Here is a 22,665-nt window from a genome sequence, read left to right as displayed (position 1 = left end):
AGACTCTGTCTCAAAAACAAAAAACTATGTGTAAACAGTAAAAGAGAAAAATCCTCCAGATATTTTGCTGCTTTCCTCAACCAAAGAGACTGTGACTTTCATCTTTAACTGTTTTTCTAGGAAACCACAGCTTCTCCAAGGAGTCTATGCCATGGGTTTCAATCGTCCATCCAAGATACAAGAGAACGCATTGCCACTGATGCTTGCTGAGCCGTATGTGTCCTATTACAACTCCATTTCATTTTAGATTTTCCATTTTTGAAAACTTTTATTATTTTCACAGGCCAGCAAGGTGCCTTGTGCCTATAATCCCAGCAACTTGAGAGGCAAGGCAGGAGGATCGTTTTAGGCCAGGAGTTCAAGACCAGCCTGGGCAATGTAGCAAGACCCTGTCTCAACAAAAAAAAAGTTGTAAACTTGGCCAGGCATGGTGGCATGCAGCTGTAGTCCCAGCTACTCGGGAGGCTGAGGCAGGAGGATCACTTGAGCCCAGGAGTTTGAGGCTGCATTGAACCGTGATCACACCATTGTACTCCATTCTGGGCAACAAAGCAAGACCCTGTCTCGAAAGAGAAAAAGAGGAGGCTGAGGCACAAGATTTGCTTGAACCCGGGAGGCAGAGGTTGCAGTGAGCCGAGATCATGTCACTGCACTTCAGCCTGGGTGACAGAGCAAGACTTTGTCTCAAAAAAAAAAAAAAAAAAAGTTGAGGGGGCCAGGTGCAGTGGCTTATGCCTGTAATCCCAACACTTTGGGAGGCCAAGGCAGGAGGATCTCTTGAGGTCAAGTGTTCGAGACCAGCCTGGCCAACATGATGAAACCCAACTCTACTTAAAAAAATACAAAAATTGGCCAGGTGTCATGGTGTGCTTCTGTAGTCCCAGCTGCTCAGGAAGCTGAGGCACGAGAATTGCTTGAACCCAGGAGGTGGAGGGTACAGTGAGCCGAGATCACACCAGTGCACTCCAGCCTGGGCAACAGAGTGAGACTCCATCTCAAAAATACAAAAAAAAAAAAAGAAAAAAGAAAAAATCATCTGTAATCTCCCTCTCCCCACATTATTAACATTTTGGAGTGGAGACTTCTAGACTTTTCTCTATGTAAACGTATATGTATAACTTTTTAAAAAGTTGACATATATGACCGGCATGGTGGCTCATGCCTATAATCCCAGCACTTTGGGAGGCCAAGGCAGGTGGATCACCTGACGTCAGGAGTTCGAGACCAGGCTGGCCAACATGGCAAAACCCTGTCTCTACTAAAAAATTAGCTGGGCATGGTGGCGGGCACCTGTAATCCCAGCTACTTGGGACGCTGAGGCAGGAGAATCGCTTGAACCAGGGAGGCAGGGGTTACAGTGAGCTGAGATCATGCCACTGCATTCCAGCCTGGGCAACAAAAGCAAAACTCCGTCTCAAAAAAAAAAAAAAAAAAAAAAAATTGACATATGGCCAGGAACAGTGGCTGATGCCTGTAATCCCAGCACTTTGGGAGGCCTAGGCAGGTGGATCACAGGCTCCGGAAATCGAGACCATCCTGGCTAACACGGTGAAACCCTGTCTCTACTAAAAATACAAAAAATTAGCTGGGCGTGGTGGCGGGCACCTGTGGTCCCAGCTACCCGGGAGGCTGAGGCAGGAGAATGGTGTGAACCTGGGAGGCGGAGCTTGCAGTGAGCCAAGATCATGCCACTGCACTCCAGCCTGGGCAGCAGAGCGAGACTCCATCTCGAACAAACAAACAAAAAAAGTTGACATATAAATAATGTTTTACATGCTGTGTTTTTTAATTATATGATCATCTTCCTATGTTGGTAAATATACATTTATATCGTATATGCACCATGATTTCATTGAATTGATATATAAAAGTTATTGTGTCAAATATAATAGAAGCCAAACAGCTCTAGGGGACCTGAATAATACAGTTACTAAGGTGGTTTCCTGGTGCAGGGCATCTCCCACTTTCATAAGCATATGAATCTCATAGACATTTATTAAAATGCAGGGTCTGAATTTAGTAGGTCTAAGTGGAGACTGAGGGTCAACATTTCTAATAAGCTTGCAGGTGATGCTGATGCTGCTGGTTTCAGATCACATTCTGAGTAACAAGATTCTAGAGCATGATGGAATTTTAATACAGATTGATCCTATATTTTATATGATTATATACAATTCTGCATATAATGCTAAATTCTGAATCTCTTTTTTTTGTCTAAAAATAGGTATTTTAGGGCAAGTGTGGTGGCTCATGCCTGCAATCCCAATACTTTGAGAGGCCGAGGCAGGCAGATCGCTTGAGCCCAGGAGTTCGAGACCAGCCTGGGCAACATGGTGAGACCCCGTCTCTACTAAAAATATAAAAAAGTAGCCAAGTACGGTGGCATGTGCCTGTAGTCCTAGCTACTAGGGAGGCTGAAGTAGGAGGATAACCTGAGCCCAGGAGATTGAGGCTACAGTGAGCAAAGATTGTGCCATTGCACTCCAGCCTGAGCAAGAGAGTGAGACCCTGTCTCAAAAAATCATAAATAAAAATAAAAATAGCCGGGCGCGGTGGCTCACGCCTGTAATCCCAGCACTTTGGGAGGCCGAGGCGGGTGGATCACGAGGTCAGGAGATCGAGACCATCCTGGCTAACACAGTGAAACCCCATCTGTACTAAAAATACAAAAAGTTAGCCGGGCGTGGTGGTGGGCGCCTGTAGTCCCAGCTACTTGGGAGGCTGAGACAGGAGAATGGCTTGAACCTGGGAGGCGGAGCTTGCAGTGAGCTGAGATTGCGCCACTGCACTCCAGCCTGGGTGACAGAGCGAGACTCCGTCTCAAAAAAATAAAAAAATAAAAAAATAAAGATAGATATTTTAGGTCTATATTTTCTCAAAGTTTTTTGTTCTGTGTCATAACAGTGACAATTTCTCCAGATGGATAGTGTCTTTTTTTAGCTTGGGACTTTGAGCATGCTTAGGGTGAATAAATGGAGTATTTATTACATGGTTTCATACTGATCATTTATATTTGTGGATCTAATATTTTTGTAGATGCTTTTTTTTTTTTCTGTGAGATAAGGTCTCACTCTGTCACCTAGGCAGGAGTACAGCAGTGTAGTCATAGCTCACTGCACCCTGAGCACCTGGACCTAAGCAATCCTCCTGCCTCAGCCCCCTAGGTAGCTAGGACTACAGGCATGTGCTGCCATGCCTGGCTAAGTTTCTTTATTTGAGATGGGGTCTTGCTATGTTGCCCAGACTGGTCTTAATCTCGTGGCCTCAAGCAATCCTCCCACCTTAGCCTCCTTTTTTTTGAGACAGGGTCTCACTGTGTTATCCAGGCTAGGTGCACTGGCACCATCTTGGTTCACTGCAACCTCTGCCTCCTGGGTGCAAGCAATCCTCCCACCTCGGCCTCCCACCCTGGCCTCCCACCCAAGTAGCTGGGGCCACAGGTGCAAGCCACCATGCCTGGCTAATTTTTATAATTTTTTTTTTTTTTTTTTGAGATGGAATCTCGCTCTGTAGCCCAGGCTGGAGTGCAGTGGCGTGATCTCAGCTCACTGTAACCACACCTCCCAGGTCCCGGTTCAAGTAATTCTCCTGCCTCAGCCTCCGGAGTAGCTGGGATTACAGGCACGCTCCACCATGCCCAGCTAATTTTTTTGTATTTTTAGTAGAGACGGGGTTTCACCATGTTGGCCAGGCTGGTCTTGAACTCCTGACTTTGTGATCCGCCCGCCTCGGCCTCCCAAAGTGCTGAGATTACAGGCGTGAGCCACCGTGCCCGGCCTAATTTTTATATTTTTATCAGAGACAGAGTTGTGCTATGTTGCCCAGGCTGGTCTCAAACCCCCCAGAGTGTTGGGATTACAAGTATGAGGCACCACACTTTTTTAAAAGACGGAGTTTCACTCTTGTTGCCCAGGCTGGAGTGCAATGGCATGATCTTGGCTCACCACAACCTCTGCCTTCTAGGTTCAAGCGATTCTCCTGCCTCCACCTCCCAAGTAGCTGGGATTACAGGCATGTGCCACCATGCCTGGCTAATTTTGTAGTTTTAGTAGAGATGGGGTTTCTCCATGTTAATCAGGCTGGTCTCGAACTCCCGACCTCAGGTGATCCGCCCGCCTCGGCCTCCCAAAGTGCTGGGATTATAGGCATGAGCCACTGTGCCTGGCCTTCAGGCTTTTTTTGCTTTGTTTTGGGGTTTTTTTTTGGTGGAGATGGGGTCTTACTTTGTTGCCCAGACTTGTCTTGAACTCCTACGCTCAAGCACGCTTCCCACCTTGCCTTCCCAAAGTGCTAGGGTTACAGGCATGAGCCATTGGGCCTAGCCAAGAAGCTCATTTTTAGATTGACAGTATTAGAAGAGACCAGCATTATTACTAGAATTATCTACTACCTTTCATCATCTACAAATATTTATTGAGTGCCTGTTATATAACAGATACTATGCTAGGCACTTGGATACATTAGTCAACAATGCAGACCAAAATTCCTGCCCACAAGGAGCTTACATTCTAGTTTGAAATATAGCTAATTCATTTTTATTAAAATATAACAGGTGATAAATTACAAATGTTAATGCCACTGAATAGTACACTTAAAAGTGGGTAAAAGGAGGCCGGGCACGGTGGCTCATGCTTGTAATCCCAGCACTTTGGGAGGCTGAGGCGGGTGGATCACAAGGTCAGGAGATGAGACCATCCTGGCTAATACAGTGAAACCCGTCTCTACTAAAAATACAAAAAAATTAGCGGGGCGTGGTGGCAGGCGCTTGTAGTCCCAGCTCCTCGGGAGGCTGAGGCAGGAGAATGGCGTGAGCCCGGGAGGCGGAGCTTGCAGTGAGCCGAGATCGCATGCCACTGCACTCCAGCCTGGGCGACAGAACGAGACTCCGTCTCAAAAATAATAATAATAATCATAATAATAAATTTTGGCCAGGTGCGGTGGCTCACGCCTGTAATCCCAGCACTTTGGGAGGCTGAGGCAGGCAGATCATTTGAGGTCAGGAGTTCGAGACCAGGCTGGCCAACATGGTGAAACCCCATCTCTACTAAAAATACAAAAAATTAGCTGGGCATGGTGGCATGTGCCTGTAGTCCCAGCTACTCGGGAGGCTGAGGCAAAAGAATCGCTTGAATCCGGGAGGTGGAGATTGCAGTGAGCTGAAATCGCGCCATTGGACTCCAACCTGGGCGACAGAGTGAGACTCCGTCTCAAAAAAAAAAAAAATTAATAATTAATTTTAGCCAGGCATAGTGGCTCATGCCTGTTATCCCAGCAATTTGGGAGGCCAAGGCAGGCAGATGGCTTGAGCCCAGGAGTTTGAGACCAGCCTGGGCAGCAAAGTAAGACCTCATCTGTATTAAAGGGCAAAAATAAAAAAGAAATTAAATGTACAACACTTTATTCTAACTACAAGAGGCAACAGTTGTTTTGACAGGGAATCTAGATGTTTAAACAGAAATAGAATCAGGCCGGGCGCGGTGGCTCACGCCTGTAATCCCAGCACTTTGGGAGGCCGAGGCGGGCGGATCACGAGGTCAGAAGATCGAGACCATCCTGGCTAACACGGTGAAACCCCGTCTCTACTAAAAATACAAAAAATTAGCCGGGCGAGGTGGCGGGCGCCTGTAGTCCCAGCTACGGGGGAGGCTAAGGCAGGAGAATGGTGTGAACCCCCGGGAGGCAGAGGCTGCAGTGAGCTGAGATCACGCCTTTGCACTCCAGCTCGGCGACAAGAATGAAACTCTGCTGCTGCAAAAAAAAAAAAAAAGTCCCCACAAGGAACAGCTTACTTTTGCCAGATTTAAAAATTCCACCTGTGGCTGGGGGCCCTCCCTACAGCTTCACTTTTAGTTCATGTTTCTTCTGTTTTTTGTTTTGTTTTGTTTTGTTTCCCTGCTGGAAGACCTCATTTTCCTTGTCCATCTCTTCGGCCTGCTGCGGCTGCTCCGTTTTTGTTTTTTGTTTTTTGAGACAGGGTCTTGCTCTCTCACCAGGGTTGGAGTACAGTGGCGCAGTCTCAGCTCACTGCAGCCTGCAACCTCCACCCTCCACCTCCTGGGCTCAAGAGATCCTCACATGTCAGCCTCCTGGGTAGCTGGGACTACAGGTATATACCACCATGTCCAACTAATGTTTGTATCTTTTATAGAGAAAGGGTTTCGGTATTTTGCCCAGGCTGGTCTCAAACTCCTAGGCTCAAGAAATCACTTACCTCAACCTCCTGAAGTGCTGAGATTGTAGGCATGAGCCACTGCACCTGACCTTGCCTGCTTTTTTTTTTTTCGAGACTGAGTCTCGCTCTATAGCCCAGGCTGGAGTACAGTGGCATGATCTTGGCTCACTGCAACCTCTGCCTCGTGGGTTCAAGCGATTCTCCTGCCTCAGCCTCCCAAGGAGCTGGGACTACAGGCGCCCACCACCATGCCTGGCTAATTTTTGTATTTTTACTAGAGGCAGGGTTTTACCATGTTGGCCAGGCTGGTCTCAAATTCCAGACCTCAAATGATCCACCCACCTCAGCCTCCCAAAGTTCTGGGATTGCAGGCGTGAGCCACCGCGCCTGGCCTTGCCTGCTTCTTGAGCTGCTTCAGAGGCTGCTTCTTGCCACCTTTGAGGCCAGATTTGGTTCTTCCCACTCTTACCCCCTACCCTGCTACCAAAACCTACATCTTGTTTTTTTTAGGCATTTCAAAGTAGATTACACTTTTAAATCACGTGGTTAAGGTAGGATGTCCTGAAGTAGATATCTGGGCAACGACTTGAAGGAGAGAAGGGAGTTAGCATGTTATGTGGGGACAGTTGTCCCAAGCAGAGCACAGCCAATGCAGAAACCCTAAGACAAGAGCATGACTGGCATATTCTCTGAGCAGTACTGGGGCCCTGTGGTGAAACGAATTAAGGGAGAGAGAGGAGTAGGAAATGAGAGCTGAGGTGTAATGGGGAGCAGATCATGCAGGACCCTGTATGCCATCATGAGGGTTTCAACTTGTACTCTGAATGAAACGAGGAATTATTGGAAGGTTTTTGGGCAGAGAAGTAATGTGAGCTGACTCACATTTTAAAAGAATCAGTAGGCCAACTGCAGTGACTCACACCTATAATCCTAGCACTTTGGGAGGCTGAGGCAGGAGGATCACTTGAGCCCAGGAGGTTGAGGCCGCAGTGAGCCAAGATTGTGCTACTGCACTCCAGCCTGGTCAACAGAGTGAGACCTAATCTCAAAAAAAAAAGAAGATGATGTGGAGTGCTTCAAATCCCACCAGAAAATCTTATTTCTATAGTGCTCTGTTCTTGTGAAGCTAGCTTATGTAACTCTGCTACATAATCCAAGGTCTCCTGTAAATGAATTTTTAATACTCATTTTTTTAAACTTTGTTAACTAAAAGGTTACTTGAGATTTAAGCTCCTAACCAGTTTGTTTTCTTGTGCAGCCCACAGAACTTAATTGCCCAATCTCAGTCTGGTACTGGTAAAACAGCTGCCTTCGTGCTGGCCATGCTTAGCCAAGTAGAACCTGCAAACAAATACCCCCAGGTAAGGATTTATGAATTTAGGGTTTCTACTAATGCATAGATAGAAGGGGATTTCCATTTGATGGATTAAAAGACAAGCTATGGGCTGGGTGCAGTGGCTCATGCCTGTAATCCTAGCACTTTGAGAAGCCGAGGTGGGCGGATCACCTGAGGTCAGGAGTTCTGGACCAGACTGGCCAACATGGTGGAACCCTGTCTCTACTAAAAATAAAAAATTAGCCGGGCCTGGTGGCGTGTGCCTGTAATCCCAGCTACTTGGGAGACTGAGGCAAGAATCTTTTGAACCCGGGAGGCGGAGGTTGCAGTGAGCTGAGATCGCACCATTGCACTCCAGCCTGGACAAAAAGAACGAAACTCTGTCTCAAAAAAATAAAATAAAAGCCAAGCTATGCAAATACTTTTTACACAAACTGAAACTCCTTAAATTGAGCACAAATAATATGGGATATCTTCCAATGGCGATAAAAATCCTGTTTCCTTTTTCCATGGTGTGCCGGTTCTGGGATGCTTCTTACAGGCTTGGCTCATTTACTTGCAGGAAAACCTGTTTCATCAGCAACTGTCATCCATTAGAAAGTTCTGAGAGCTTTCTGAGTAAACGAAAAGCAAGCTAATGCCAATTGGAACTTTGGATCCTTGCTCATGGGTGGGTTTTTGTATTGCAATAGCCAGTATCTGTTTTCAAGTGTCTTTACCCAGCCAGAGTTCTGACCCCTAAGAATTCTAGCTTATGACTCTGTAGCTTAAAGAATCAAATGGTGTACATTTTAATGTACATATTCTTTCCTTCAGCTTCAGCTGGAGGAGTGGCTAAGTCCTAATGGTAATTCCCCTTTGCAAAAGAGCTATTGTCTTGAATCTGCACTCTGCACTCTTTCCCTGCCAGTGTCTATGCCTCTCCCCAACGTATGAGCTCGCCCTCCAAACAGGAAAAGTGATTGAACAAATGGGCAAATTTTACCCTGAACTGAAGCTAGCTTATGCTGTTCGAGGCAATAAATGTGAGTATGTGAATGTGGTCCTAAATCATCAACCTAATTCTTTTTATTTTGAAATATTTCAAAACATACCCAATAGTTGAAATAATACAATAAACACATGTATTTTCTCCGGCTAGATTAAAAAACTTAACATTTTTGCCATAGTCGCTTTACATAAATGTATACATTTTTGTCAAACCATTTGAAAGTAAACTGCAGACATGCACCTCATGAGGACATTCTTTGCCATACCTGTGGATACCCTTTTATCACAACCAGGAAAATTAACAGATTTCCTAGAATAACTAATATCCAGTCCATTTTTATTCCTCCCCAGCTGTCCCCAAAGTCTTCCTTTATAGCTGTTTGGTTTTTGAACCAAGATCAACTTAGTGTTTATACATTGTGTTTGGTTATTGTACTTGTTTCTTTCAATCTAGAATTCTCCCCCTACCTTTTTCTCTCCCTATTGTATTTAACATTTTGCACAGAACAGACTAGTTACTTTTCAAATATTCTACATTCTGGCCGGGCACGGTGGCTCACGCCTGTAATCCCAGCCCTTTGGGAGGCCGAGGTGGGCGGCGGATCACGAGCTCAGGAGATGGAGACCATCCTAGCTATCATGGTGAAACCCCGTCTCTAATAAAAATACAAAAAAATTAGCCAGGCGTGGTGGCGGGCACCTGTAGTCCCAGCTACTTGAGAGGCTGAGGCAGGAGAATTGCTTGAACCCGGGAGGCAGAGCTTGCAGTGAGCCGAAATAGCGCCACTGCATTCGAGCCTGGGCGACACAGCGAGACTCCATCTCAAAATAAACAAACAAAAAACAAACAAAAATTCTACATTCTAGATTTGTTTATTTTTATTTATTTATTTTAGAAACAGGGTCTTGCTGTCACTCAGGCTGGAGTACAGTGGCATGATCTTGGCTCACTGCAACCTCTGTCTTCCGGGTTCAAGTGATTCTCCTGCCTCAGCCTCCCAAGTAGCTGGGATTACAGGTGCCTGCCACCATGGCTGGCTAATTTTGTATTTTTAGTAGAGATGGGGTTTCACCATGTTGGCCAGGCTGGTCTCAAACTCTTGACCTCAGGTGATCCACCCACCTCGGCCTCCCAAAGTGCTAAGATTATAGGTGTGAGCCACCATGACCAGACTTCTTCTTTCTTTTTTTTTTTGAGACAGAGTCTCGCCTTGTCACCCAGCCTGGAGTGCAGTGGCACAGTCTTGGCTCACTGCAAGCTCTGCCTCTGGGGTTCACACCATTCTCCTGCCTCAGCCTCCCAAGTAGCTGGGACTACAGGCGCCCACCACCACGCCCAGCTAATTTTTTGTATTTTTAGTAGAGACGGGGTTTCACTGTATTAGCCAGGATGGTCTCGATCTCCTGACCTCGTGATCTGCCCACCTTGGCCTCCCAAAGTGATGCGATTACAGGCGTGAGCCACTGCGCCCGGCCGCCTTCTTTTTTTTTATTTTGAGACAGTTTCACTAGATCGCCTAGGCTGGAGTTCTGACTCCAGGCACGAGCCACCGTGCCTGGCCACACCCAGCTGATTTTCTAAAAATATTTTTTGTAGGCCGAACATGGTGGCTCATGCCTGTAATCCCAGCACTTTGGGAGGCCGAGGTGGGTGGATCACGAGGTCAGGCGATAGAGACCACCCTGGCCAACATGGTGAAACCCCATCTCTACTAAAAATAGAAAAATTAGCCAGGTGTGGTGGCATGTGCCTGTAGTCCCAGCTATGCAGGAGGCTGAGGCAGGAGAATCACTTGAACCCGGAAGGTGGAGGTTGCAGTGAGCCAAGATCGTGCCACTGCACTCCAGCCTGGGCAACAGAGCAAATCTGTCTCAAAACAAAAAAAAAAATTTTTTTTTTTTTTTTTTTTTTTTAAAGACAGTGTCTTGCTATGTTGCCCAAGTTGGTCTAGAACTCCAAGTCTCAAGCAATCCTCCTGCCTCGGCCCCTCAAAGTGATGGGATTACAGGTGTGAGCCACTAGGCCAGGACTGAATTTGTTTAATTGCCTAATTTATTTATCTTCATTAGCAGAATAAATACCCAGAATGTTTATGGCTATTGACTCTGGGCTTATTCTTTTAATTATTTTTTGTTACTAATTTTTTCTACACTAGTTTGTTTTACAACTAATATTATTTAAGTAATTTTAAAAGTGTTGTTGGCCGGGCGTGATGGCTCATACCTGTAATCTCAGCATTTTGGGAGCTCAAGGTGGGTGGATCATTATAAGGTTAGGAGTTTGAGACCAGCCTGACCAACATGATGAAACCCTGTATCTACTAAAAATACAAAACTATTAGCTGGGTGTGGTGGTGCGCACCTGTAATCCCAGCTACTCAGGAGGCTGAGGCAGGAGAATTGCTTGAACCCAGGAGGGGGAAGTTGCAGTGAGCCGAGATCGCACCACTATACTCCAGCCTGGGCGACAGAATGAGATTCTGTCTCAAAAAAAAAAAGTGTTAGAGGTTTGGTTGACTTTTATGGATCTCTGAAACAAATGTGACTTTATGAAAATCAAGTCTGCATATAATGTCCTAATGCCAACTTGAGGCCAGTTCTGAAAAGTAAATAATATAATGAAACTTATTGGGAGATAATCATTTAAAATTTTGCACTTTGTATTCGAATTAGAAGAGTAGAGAATTCTGAATTTTTTTTTTTTTTTTAAGATAGAGTCTCACTCTGTCGCCAGGCTGCAGTGCAGTGGCATGATCTCGGCTCACTGCAACCTCCACCTCCCGGGTTCAAGCAATTCTCCTGCCCCAGCCTCCCAAGTAGCTGAGATTACATGAGCCCACCACCATACCCAGCTAATTTTTGTATTTTTAGTAGAGATAGGGTTTCGCCATCTTGGCCAGGCTGGTCTCGAACTCCTGACCTCAGGTGATCTGCCTGCCTCAGCCTTCCAAAATGCTGGGATTACAGGCATGAGCCACCGTGCCTGGCCCTTTTAGTTATTTTTAAATGTACAATAAATTGTTGACTGTATTCACCACATTGTGCTATCAAATGCTAGATCTTACTTATTTTAATTGTATTTTTGTACCCATTACCTTTTCAGCATTTTTGTCTGTTTTTATGTCCATTAAATACTACAGTAATATCTTAACCTTTCCTTAATATATTAATGCAAACAGCAAAACATTTGCATTAAAATACATAATAGGTTTAGAATTTCTCAGAGAGAAGAGCTGGCTTTGCCTTTGAAATACCCATGGAGGCTGGGCACGGTGGCTCACGCCTATAATCCCATCACTTTGGGAGGCCGAGGCAGGTGGATCACCAAGTCAGGAGTTCAAGACCAGCCTGGCCAAGATGGTGAAACCCACCGCTACTAAAAATACAAAAAAAATTAGCCAGGTGCAGTGGCAGGTGCCTGTAATCCTAGCTACTTGGGAGGCTGAGGCAGGAGAACTGCTTGAACCTGGGTGGCAGAGGTTGCAGTGAGTCAAGATCACGCTATTGCACTCCAGCCTGGGCGACAGAGTGAGACTCCGTCTCAAAAGAAAAAAAAAAAGAAAGAAAGAAAGAAATACCCATGCATGGAAAACATCTTGGGTCTCCACAGTGGAAAGAGGCCAGAAGATCAGTGAGCAGATTGTCATTGGCACCCCTGGGACCGTGCTGGACTGGTGCTCCAAGCTCAAGTTCATTGATCCCAAGAAAATCAAGGTGTTTGTTCTGGATGAGGCTGATGTCATGATAGCCACTCAGGGCCACCAAGATCAGAGCATCCGCATCCAGAGGTAGGGATCTCGAGGGTGGGGGACTCCTCAGACTCCCCATCTGCAGTGTCTTCTCCCTTCACTTCAGACGCCTCCTCTGGCTTCTGCCTGGGTCTTGGCTCTCACACTCTCTGCAGCATTTGTTTGAGGGGCCATTTCCGTGTCAGCGCTGACCACAGTCCCTCCCAGCCTGGGTTGAGAAAGGAGACCTAGGGACTCTTCCCCAACCCCTGTCCCCAACCCAGGCCTGCTGCTCCTCCTCCCCAAGATGCTCCTCCCCTATCAGCCTTCCTGGGCATCTAGACCCTCCCAGCTGGGGAGGCTGTGCTTCTGTCGCTTCCTGGGGCCACCTGGGGCCACCTACCAGGGCCTTCCCTTGCAGGATGCTGCCCAGGAACTGCCAGATGCTGCTTTTCTCCGCCACCTTTGAAGACTCTGTGTGGAAGTTTGCCCAGAAAGTGGTCCCAGACCCAAATGTTATCAAACTGAAGCGTGAGGAAGAGACCCTGGACACCATCAAGCAGTACTATGTCCTGTGCAGCAGCAGAGACGAGAAGTTCCAGGCCTTGTGTAACCTCTACGGGGCCATCACCATTGCTCAAGCCATGATCTTCTGCCATGTGAGTAGCAGCGGCAGTGGCAGGCCTGGCCCTTCCCTCTCAGCCAGCTCCCCACAGGGCTCAGGAGGACTGGATGCCCCTGGGTGCCATGGGAAGAAAGGAAGTGGTTTGTTCTCCTAAGGTTTTAGTGAGCTGTAAAAGGGAGACTTTGATTCTACTTCTTAGTGATTACTTGGGAAAAAACCCAAGTAACAGCCAATGAAATAATTTTTAGATTTTTAAGAATATAAGCTGGGCGGCTGGCACGGTGGCTTATGCCTGTAATCCCTGCATTTTGGGAGGCCAAGGCGGGTGGATCACCTGAGATCAGGAGATCAAGACCAGCCTGGCCAACATGGTGAAACCCCATCTCTACTAAAAATACAAAAAATTAGCCGTGTGTGGTGGTGTGCACCTGTAATCCCAGCTACTCAGGAGGCTGAAGCAGGAGAATCACTTGAACCCGGGAGGCGGAGGTTGCAGTGAGCTGTGATTACTCCATTGCACTCCAGCCTGGGTAACAAGAACGAAACTCTGTCTCAATACAAAAACAAACAAACAAACAAAAACCACCAACAAAAAAAGAATATAAGCTGGGCAAGTACCTGTAGTCCCGGCTACTCAGGAGGATGAAGTTGGAGGATCGCTTGAGCCCAGGAGTTCAGACCAGCATGGGCAACATAGTGAGACCACATCATTAAAAATATATACATGGCTGGGCACAGTGGCTCACGCCTGTAATCCTAGCCCTTTGGGAGGCTGAGGTGGGGGGGATCTTCTTGAGCCCAGGAGTTCAAGACCAGCTTGCACAACATAGCAAGACCCCAACTCTACAAAAATTTTAAAAATTAAGGCCAGGCACGATGGCTCACACCTGTAATCCCAACACTTTGGGAGGCTGAGGCAGGCGGATCACGAGGTCAGGAGATCGAGAACCATCCTAGCTAACATGCTGAAACCCCGTCTCTACTAAAAATACAAAAAATTAGCCGGGCGTGGTGGCGGGCGCCTATAGTCCCAGCTACTCGGGAGGCTGAGGCAGGAGAATGGCGTGAACCTGGGAGGTGGAGCTTGCGGTGAGCCGAGATCGCGCCACTGTACTCCAGCCTGGGCAACAGAATGAGATCCTGTCTCAAAAAATTTAAATTTAAAATAAAAATTTAAAATATATATGTTTTTGTTTGTTTGTTTTTGAGAGAAGGTCTTGCTCTATCATTCAGGCCAGAATACAGTGGCATGGTCATAGCTCACTGCAGCCTTGGCTCTTGTTGCTAGGGCTACAGGTGTGTGCCCCATGCATGTCAGGCTAATTTTTATTTTTATTTTTTGTAGAGGTGGGGTCTTGCTGTGTTGTCCAGGCTGGTCTCAAACTCCTGGCCTCAAGCGATCTTCCAGCCTCAGCCTCCCAAAGCCTAAGACTACAGACACGAGCCACCATATCTGGCAAGAACATAGACTATTTAGGAATGAAGATCTTTGGCTAAAGCCACACTCTTCCTAGATAAAAAACTAACAGAGTTACGTAACTTATCTAAAAAGAAAGAAATCATATGACTAAAATTCTATTTGAAAAAAAATTTTTTTTTTAGATGGGTTCTTGCCATGTTGTGCAGGCCAGCCTTGAACTCCTGGACCCAAGTGTGTAGCTTGGACTACAGGTGTGTACCACCATGCTTCATTGAGAAATTTTAAGCCTAACCTCCTAACTGGATTTGGCAGGGCCTTCATGTATTTTAATCGTGGCAAGCCACTTTTTAGCAGTTGTCTTCCTTTTATTTTTAACAGGTCTCTTCATAAAAAACAATTCTTTTCACTACAGACTCGCAAAACAGCTAGTTGGCTGGCAGCAGAGCTCTCAAAAGAAGGCCACCAGGTGGCTCTGCTGAGTGGGGAGATGATGGTGGAACAGAGGGCTGCAGTGATTGAGCGCTTCCGAGAGGGCAAAGAGAAGGTTTTGGTGACCACCAACGTGTGTGCCCGCGGTGAGCAGAGGACGTGTCCCACCTGGACTGCCAGGCTTGGGGTCCCAGGCCCAGTTAGAGCCAGAAATCCTTGTACACAGAGAAGTCAGATGGTCTCAGGGAGATCGGTGGGGCTGGTGACACTATTCCTTTCTCTTTTTTTTTTTTTTTTTGAGACGGAGTCTTGCTCTGTCCCCCAGCTGGAGTGCAGTGGCGCGATCTCGGCTCACTGCAAGCTCCGCCTCCCGGGTTCACGCCATTCTCCTGCCTCAGCCTCCCGAGTAGCTGGGACTACAGGCGCCCACCAACATGCCTGGCTAATTTTTTTGTATTTTTAGTAGAGACGGGGTTTCACCGTGTTAGCCAGGATGGTCTCGATCTCCTGACCTCGTGATCCGCCCGCCTCGGCCTCCCAAAGTGCTGGGATTACAGGCTTGAGCCACTGCACCCGGCCGACACTATTCCTTTCTAGGAGAGACTGTTTGGATTTCCCTCAGGTGGTAAGAACTCCCACAGAAGCCAGGAGTCCTGACTTGGTGGAAGGAAATGTACAGGCATCTGACTGGTAGAGAATGGAGCCTGCCCTTCCAGGGGTGCCCATCTCCAGAACATTGTATCTGCCAGAGGCTTACTGACTGATTTCATAATTTTGTTGGCACCTACCAAAGTTTTGTTCTTTTCCTCCAGGTTCTGCTGTATGCCTGTATGTGCCCTCTCTTGTACCCAATTCCCAGAGTTGGCTTGTCCCAAATTTATCTATTTATTTATTTCGAGACAGAGTCTCACTCCATGGCCCAGGCTGGAGTGCAGTGGCACAATCTCAGCTCACTGTAACCTCCACCTCTTAGGTTTAAGTGATTCTCCTGCCTCAGCCTCCCGAGTAGCTGGGATTACAGGTGCCTGCCACCAAGCCCAGCTAATTTTTGTATTTTTAGTACAGATGGGGTTTTGCAGTGTTGGCCAGGCTAGTCTCGAACTCTTGACCTCAGATGATCTGCCTGCCTCGGCCTCCCAAAGTGCTGGGATTACCGGTATGAGCCACCGCACTCGGCCCCCCAAATTCTTTCCCTCTACCTGAAGTTGGTATGCATTGACTTACCTGTGGACAACAGTGATTTTTGTCTCCTGTCCTTACTTCTGTCTCCAACTCTCAGGGACTCATTCATCACCTCTCCCTGCACCCCACCCCCTGACCCCTGCTAGTTTGGTTTCTATGCCTGTAGCTTTGCTTTGGGACATCATCTGAATCTCGTACTGCACGGCCTTTCGGATCTAGCTTCCTGCACTCAACGTCATGCACATCTATTAGTGCCGTGTTCCCTTAATGCTGAGTCATGCTCCATTATGGATGGACCACATGACTGATTTGCCTCCTGTCCTTAGTCCTCTCAGCCTCCAACTCTCCTTCCTACAGGCATCGATGTTGAACAAGTGTCTGTCGTCATCAACTTTGATCTTCCCGTGGACAAGGACGGGAGCCCTGACAACGAGACCTACCTGCACCGGATCGGGCGCACGGGCCGCTTTGGCAAGAGGGGCCTGGCAGTGAACATGGTGGACAGCAAGCACAGCATGAACATCCTGAACAGAATCCAGGAGCATTTTAGTGAGTCCCGGGGAGGTTCCTGTGCCTGGTGCCCTTTGCTAAGGGGGGCGGGGTGGGGAAAGGGGTAGGATCTTCTGTAGCCCCGAGAGGGGCTCTGTCCCTGGCACACTCCCCTCCTTTCTGACCATATGGCAGTTCTCAGGGAGCACACCTGGAGACTTCAGGACCCAGGGACTCCAAGGACAGCTCCCCTGTGAGCGGGCTTTGGGGCGTGGGGCTCTGACTGTTGCTGTCAGTGACTAGGGGCCCTGCTGCCCCCTGCTGAGGCACCCGGAGCCTTTGGGGCTGAATGAATGATTGCTGTGGCCCGAGGTGGGGCACATTCCTGGGCAGGGTAGAGACTTGTGTATTTTTCCCCCAGATAAGAAGATAGAAAGATTGGACACGGATGATTTGGACGAGATTGAGAAAATAGCCAACTGAGAAGCTCCACCAGCCACTGGTGCCAGCCCTGGCACTGCCCCTGCACAGGAGACAAGTGTGTTCAGGGCACAGGCCCCGACATCACCCCAAGGACAACGGCACAAGTAGAGAGAAACTACCTACCTCACTTCAAATTATGTTTGGACTTGACAAAAATGTATGCAAATGATGAGGGATGGTAGAAAAAAATTATTTACACAACCTTGGAAGATTAGGCATGAATACACAGAGATTTACCTTTTGGAAGTTTCATCTTTTAATTTGGCCAGCGTTTCCTTCATTGCTAATCTAGATGCTGTGACTGATTACTTGCCCAGGATCTCCTGTGGCAGCCTCTGCTTGTTCTCTGGCTTGGAGTGGATGGGGCAGCCTCCAGCTCCTGTGGAAGTAATGGAATAGCGGTGAAAAGGGAACACAGAGAGGGAGGCCTCCAGTAAGATAGGTGTGTAAGCCCAGCCATCATGTTTGCAATGGCATGAGGCAGCAGAGGAGGCCTGAGAGCTGTTACTTTGGACTTGGGGGTAAGACAGCTCATCTGAGTATTGCCAGCCCCCTGTCCTAGTGCCCACAGCAGAAGGGGATTTGTTAAATAAGCATGGACCAAAATGCCAACCTCTCGGTTGTGTATATGGGTTTGTGTCACAGGACTGTGACCTGTTCTCGGTGGGTGCAGTCTGTGTAGAGTGCACATCTGATTATGGGTGGGTCCTGTGCCTGTGCTTAAGCAAGTCCTGTGGAGAAGTCATCACGGAGAATTAGTGGTGGCCCTAGCGTGCCACAAAACCTGGTCTCATGAGCATTTGCAACATCCTTTTTACATCCTTAATATCCCCTTACCCCACAGTAGCCCCAAACAAATGTGATCTGAGGTTTAGATCCTCAGTGAACGTTGTGGTTTCAAGTCTCCATGGCCAGCCTCAAGGCAGTTCTAGACGTGATCAGCAGTAGTCACAAATTCTTGTTTTGTCTCCACACCCAGAAGGCAAGTTTTGTCAGAGCTGGGGAATAATTTCAGATATTTGACATCTTGATTATAAAGGGCTTCTGAACATCTGTGTTTACTGCCTTTGGAATACAGGTGCAACTGAGGGACTAGCTACACTACCACCATTTATCTGTCCAAGGCAAGAGTATCACCAAGGCCTTTGCTCCAGCCTTACTTGGCATCTTTGTGCAAGATAGTCAGAGCAAACAATAGTAATGGACACTTCTCATACCTGGCCAAGGCTGTTGGTACACACAAAATGACAGCAAAGATGAGAGGAAACTGAATTGCAAGAGCAATATGAAACCCCAACCGAGAGGAGTACTCTGCAGTTCTTTGGCTTTGGTACAGAGTGGCCACTTTCTCTAGGACCTGGAAGAAGAGTTTGATGTGCTAAGAACGATTGTGATCCTAGGTCTTCCTTGTAGGCATCTCTGTATTTAGGCCAGATCTGCCTCCTGGGAAGGGAAGGGGGCCAATGTCAGCCTCCAGGTGATTTCTTTAATCTGACATTACAAAGAGACCAACAGACTGCCAATTCTACCACATTCCCCTGGTGGGTACTTGACTATGTAGTCTTCTCTATGCTTCCGGTCAACTCTGACACATCTTGGAATTCTTGTAATAAGAAAAGAAATTTTTATAATTTTTTCTCCTTCCCTGAGTCCTGTGGACCAACCCTGAAATACTAAAAACAAGGGCAATAATTAAAGAAGTATAGACTCTTTAGTAGGCCACAGGCAGAGCAGACTCCCACCTTCTCACAGCACATACGACCTCTCTACTGGTGTAGCCCCAAGTCTGAGAAGGAAAGTGGGAAACGGAGTGCTGCAGACTCTTTGACAGCAGGAGGAATGGGAATCTGGTAGAAGTATAAGTCAACAGTTCTTTCTTTTTTTTTGGAGACAGAGTCTCACTCCATTGCTCAGGCTGGAGTGCCGTGGCACGACCTCAGCTCACTGTAACCTCTGCCTCCCAGGTTCAAGTGATTCTCCTGCCTCAGCCTCCTAGGACTACAGGTGCACGCCACCACGCCCAGCTAATTTTTGTATTTTTAGTAGAGATGGGGTTTTACCATGTTGGCCAGGCTGGTCTTGAACTCCTGAACTCAAGTGATCCACCCACCTTGGCCTCCCAAAGTGCCAGAATTATAGGCGTGAGCCACCACGCCCAGCCAACAGTTATTAATCAGGGGTCTTGGACCTCTAAGAATTCACTGGATGGGTTTCATGGAGTCTATGAAGTATATATGCAGTAGTTTGAGTTTAAATGTGTTTTCCTGGCCGGGTGCAGTGGCTCATGTCTGTAATCCCAGCACTTTGGTAGGCCTAGGTGGGTGGATCACCTGAGATCGGGAGTTCGAGACCAGCCTGACCCACATGGAAAAACCCTATCTCTACTAAAAATACAAAATTAGCTGGGCTTGGTGGTGCATGCCTATAATCCCAGTTACTTTGGAAGGCCGAGGCAGGAGAATCGCTTGAACCTGGGAGGCGGAGGTTGCGGTGAGCTGAAATTGTGCCGGTGCACTCCAGCCTGGGCAACAAGAGCAAAACTGTCTCAAAAAACAAAACAAAACAAAACAAAAAGGCCAGGCTTGATGGCTCACACCTGTAATCCCAGAACTTTGGGAGGCCGAGGCGGGCGGATCATGAGGTCAGGGGATCAAGACCATCCTGGCTAACACAGTGAAACCCCGTCTCTACTAAAAATACAAAAAATTAGCTGGGCGTGGTAGCAGGCGCCTGTAGTCCCAGCTACTTGGGAGGCTGAGGCAGGAGAATGGCCAGAACCCGGGAGGCGGAGCTTGCAGTGAGCTGAGATCGCGCCACTGCATTCCAGCCTGGGCAACAGAGCAAGACTCCGTCTCAAAAAACAACAACAAAAAATGTATTTTCCTGGGGAGACTCCCAAAAGAGTATGTGTCTTTTAAAAAGGTAAGTCCCACTGTTGCGGATGGTTCTGGAATGTCACCCCAGCGTTATTACAGCTCATACTTCTTCCTTATTCCTTCCATATTAATTCGTGCCAGTGCCTAGCTCCCAGGGCCATAGGTGCCTCTGTGACCCTGTGTAGCCTAGAGCCAACAGTGATGTAAATCTGCATTGAGCTTGGTAAGCTTTGGTCCCCAGGGATTCTTTTACTGATTTTAGTAAGCACCTATATATGAAATGATAGCTGGGTGGGTTGACTCATGCCTGTAATCTCAGCACTTTGGGAGGCTGAGGCAGGAGGACTGCTTGAGCCCAAGAGTTCAAGACCAGCCTAGGTAACAAAGTGAGACCCTGTCTCCACAAAATAATTTTTTTAAAAATTAGCCACACATGGTAGTTCACGCCTGGGATTCCCAGCTACTGGGGAGGCTGAGGCAGGCGGATTGCCTGAGTCCAGGAGTTCAAGGCTGCATTGAGTTACAATTGTGCCGTTGCACTCCAGCCTGGATGACAGAGCAAGACTCTGACTCAAAAAAAGAGAAAAAAACGCCAGGTGCAGTGGCTCATGCCTGTAATCCCAGCACTTTGGGATGCCAAGGCGGGCGAATCACCTGAGGTCAGGAGTTTGAGACCAGCCTGGCCAACATGGTGAAACTCCATCTCTACTAAAAATACAAAAATTAGCTGGGTGTGGTGGTGCATGCCTGTAATCCCAGCTACTTGGGAGGCTGAGGCAGGAGAGTTGCTTGAACCTGGGAGGCAGAGGTTGCAGTGAGCCGAGACCTCGCCACTGTACTCCAGCCTGGGCGATAGAGTGAGACTTCATCTCAAAAAAAAAAAAAAAATAAATGATAAACTGCTCTAGAACAGAGAAACTTGGGAAAAGGAATGTTTGGCCCAATGGAAAATTCTGGATATATTCATTATCTATAAGTAATACATTTTATTATTTTTCTTGAGTGTCATTCATTGGCTGTATGCATAAGAACTAATTGTTGATATATTCTTTTAATTGAAGATTAACCTGAATTGAGGATTAACATGAAGATTAATAATAATTCATGTTAATTGAACTTAATTATGAAGTTTTCATATTACCAAGAAATCATTAATGAGTATAAGAAGGAAACAGCTGGGTGCAGAGTGTCACACCTATAATCCCAGCTACTTGGGAGGCTGAGGCATGAGGATCACTGGAAGCCAGGAGTTCCAGACCATTCTGGGCAAATAGCGGTATCTTGTTTCTTAAAAAGTTTAAAAAAGAAAATTAAGCCAGGCACAGTGGCTCACTCCTGTAATCCCAGCACTTTGAGAGGCCAGGGCAGATGGACTGCTTGAGGCCAAGCGTTTGAGAACGGCCTGGGCAACACAGTGAGACCCCATCTATAAAAAATAAAAAATTATAAAAAAATTAGCCAAGTGTGCTGACGCATGCCTATAGTCCCAGCTACCCGGGAGGCTGAGGTGGGAGGATCGCCTGAGCCTGGGGGGTTGAGGCTGCAGTGAGACATCATCCATGCCACTGCACTCCAGCCTGGGCAACAGAGCAAGACCCCATCTCCTGAAAAAGAAGGTAGGAGAAACAGTGGCATGTTTTTGATTGCTGGTATTTGGGTATTTTTGTTTTAACAAGACTAATGTTGTAAAGTTTAGCATTCTGTGCTTTGGGATTGCCCATGGCTGAGCTCTACAGTCATTCTGAACTGGTGTGGTGGAGGTGCTCACGGTCACACTGGTTGAAGTTTTCTTGAAATATCTCAAGTTTGGTGTCAAGCACTTTGTATTTTTGTTGTTGTTGAGATGGAGTCTTGCTCTGTTGCCTAGGCTGTAGTGCAGTGGCGCCATCTCAGCTCTCTGCAACCTCTGCCTCCCAGGCTCAAGCAATTCTTGTGCCTCAGCCTCCTGAGTTACTGGACCACAGGTGCCACCATGCCCGGGTAATTTTTGTATTTTTAGTAGAGATGGGGTTTCACCATGTTGGCTAAGGTCTTGAACTTCTGACCTCAAGTGAGCTGCCTGCCTCGGCCTCCCAAAGCACTGGGATTATAGGCGTGAGCCACTATACACGGCTAATTTTTATATTTTTAGTAGAGACGGGGTTTCACCACGTTGACCAGACCGGTCTCGAACTCCTGGCCTCAAGCAAGCAACTCACCTCAGCCTCCCAAAGTGCTGGGATTACAAGTGTGAGACACCATGCCTGGCCAGGTTTGTTAATTTCTATAGCAAGTAGGATTATGCCAGAGGAACGAATTAAATATTTTATTCATTTGATTTTTTTTTTAACTTTCCCTGCCTTCGAAAAACTCTGACTTTATATTTAACATCAATGGAAGGGACAACTTCAGAAAAAGCTGCAGTACCTCTAGTCTCATGGACCGTTCTGCTTAACTCCCCCACACTTCACTCACCATTTCAACACTTTTACTCACCTCATAATTCCAACCCTATCATCCTCCTTATTTGTCAGCTTATTTGTCAGCAAATAAGCTCCTTACTCTAAGAAAATGGCTAAAATACAGAAACTCCCTCAATCTTCTGCCACCAGAACTTCCTCCATGAGCACCGGCCCTTCCCTCTCCCTCCTGTTCCAATGAGACATGTATCCCTGTTGTCTAAATTTCTCAGCTGAGTGAAATTACTCACACCTAATCTCAGCAACTTTGGGAGGCCAAGGCAGGAGGATCCCTTGAGCCCAAGAGTTTGACACCAGCCTGGGCGACACAGGGAGACCTCATCTTTACAAAAAAAAAATTAAAAATTAGCCAGGCATGGTGGCTCATGCCTGTAGTCTCAGCTACTTGGGAGGCTGAGGCAGGAGGATCACTTGACCCCAGGAGTTTGAGGCTGCAGTAAGCCGTGACTGCACCATTGCACTCCAGCTTGGGTAAC

The 22,665-nt window shown here is 47.2% G+C and overlaps 1 protein-coding gene across 9 annotated transcripts in view; it reads left to right on the top strand.

Annotated features, from left to right (window-relative positions):
* The window catches only part of LOC116471487 (ATP-dependent RNA helicase DDX19B), a 45,265-nt gene extending 26,775 nt beyond the window's left edge, over positions 1-18,490 (top strand). For 7 of the 9 annotated variants that reach the window (XM_058441204.1, XM_058441206.1, XM_032157882.2 and 4 more), the window contains 8 exons: positions 121-213; positions 7,431-7,533; positions 8,419-8,533; positions 12,109-12,286; positions 12,648-12,885; positions 14,684-14,846; positions 16,240-16,431; positions 16,793-18,490. In XM_058441204.1, coding sequence (XP_058297187.1) covers positions 152-213; positions 7,431-7,533; positions 8,419-8,533; positions 12,109-12,286; positions 12,648-12,885; positions 14,684-14,846; positions 16,240-16,431; positions 16,793-16,854 — 1,113 coding nt within the window. In that variant the 5' untranslated portion in view covers positions 121-151 and the 3' untranslated portion in view covers positions 16,855-18,490. Of the gene's footprint in view, positions 1-120; positions 214-2,258; positions 2,334-7,430; positions 7,534-8,418; positions 8,534-12,108; positions 12,287-12,647; positions 12,886-14,683; positions 14,847-16,239; positions 16,432-16,792 lie in introns of those variants that run through there. The other 2 variants (XR_009214250.1, XM_032157883.2) reach the window with 2 other exon arrangements.
* Positions 18,491-22,665: the final 4,175 nt, after the last annotated feature.

This window comes from Hylobates moloch, unplaced genomic scaffold, assembly GCF_009828535.3.
Source record: "Hylobates moloch isolate HMO894 unplaced genomic scaffold, HMol_V3 SCAFFOLD_6, whole genome shotgun sequence".
Classification (NCBI taxonomy): Eukaryota; Metazoa; Chordata; class Mammalia; order Primates; family Hylobatidae; genus Hylobates; species Hylobates moloch.
This window is presented reverse-complemented; position numbering and strand designations above follow the sequence as displayed.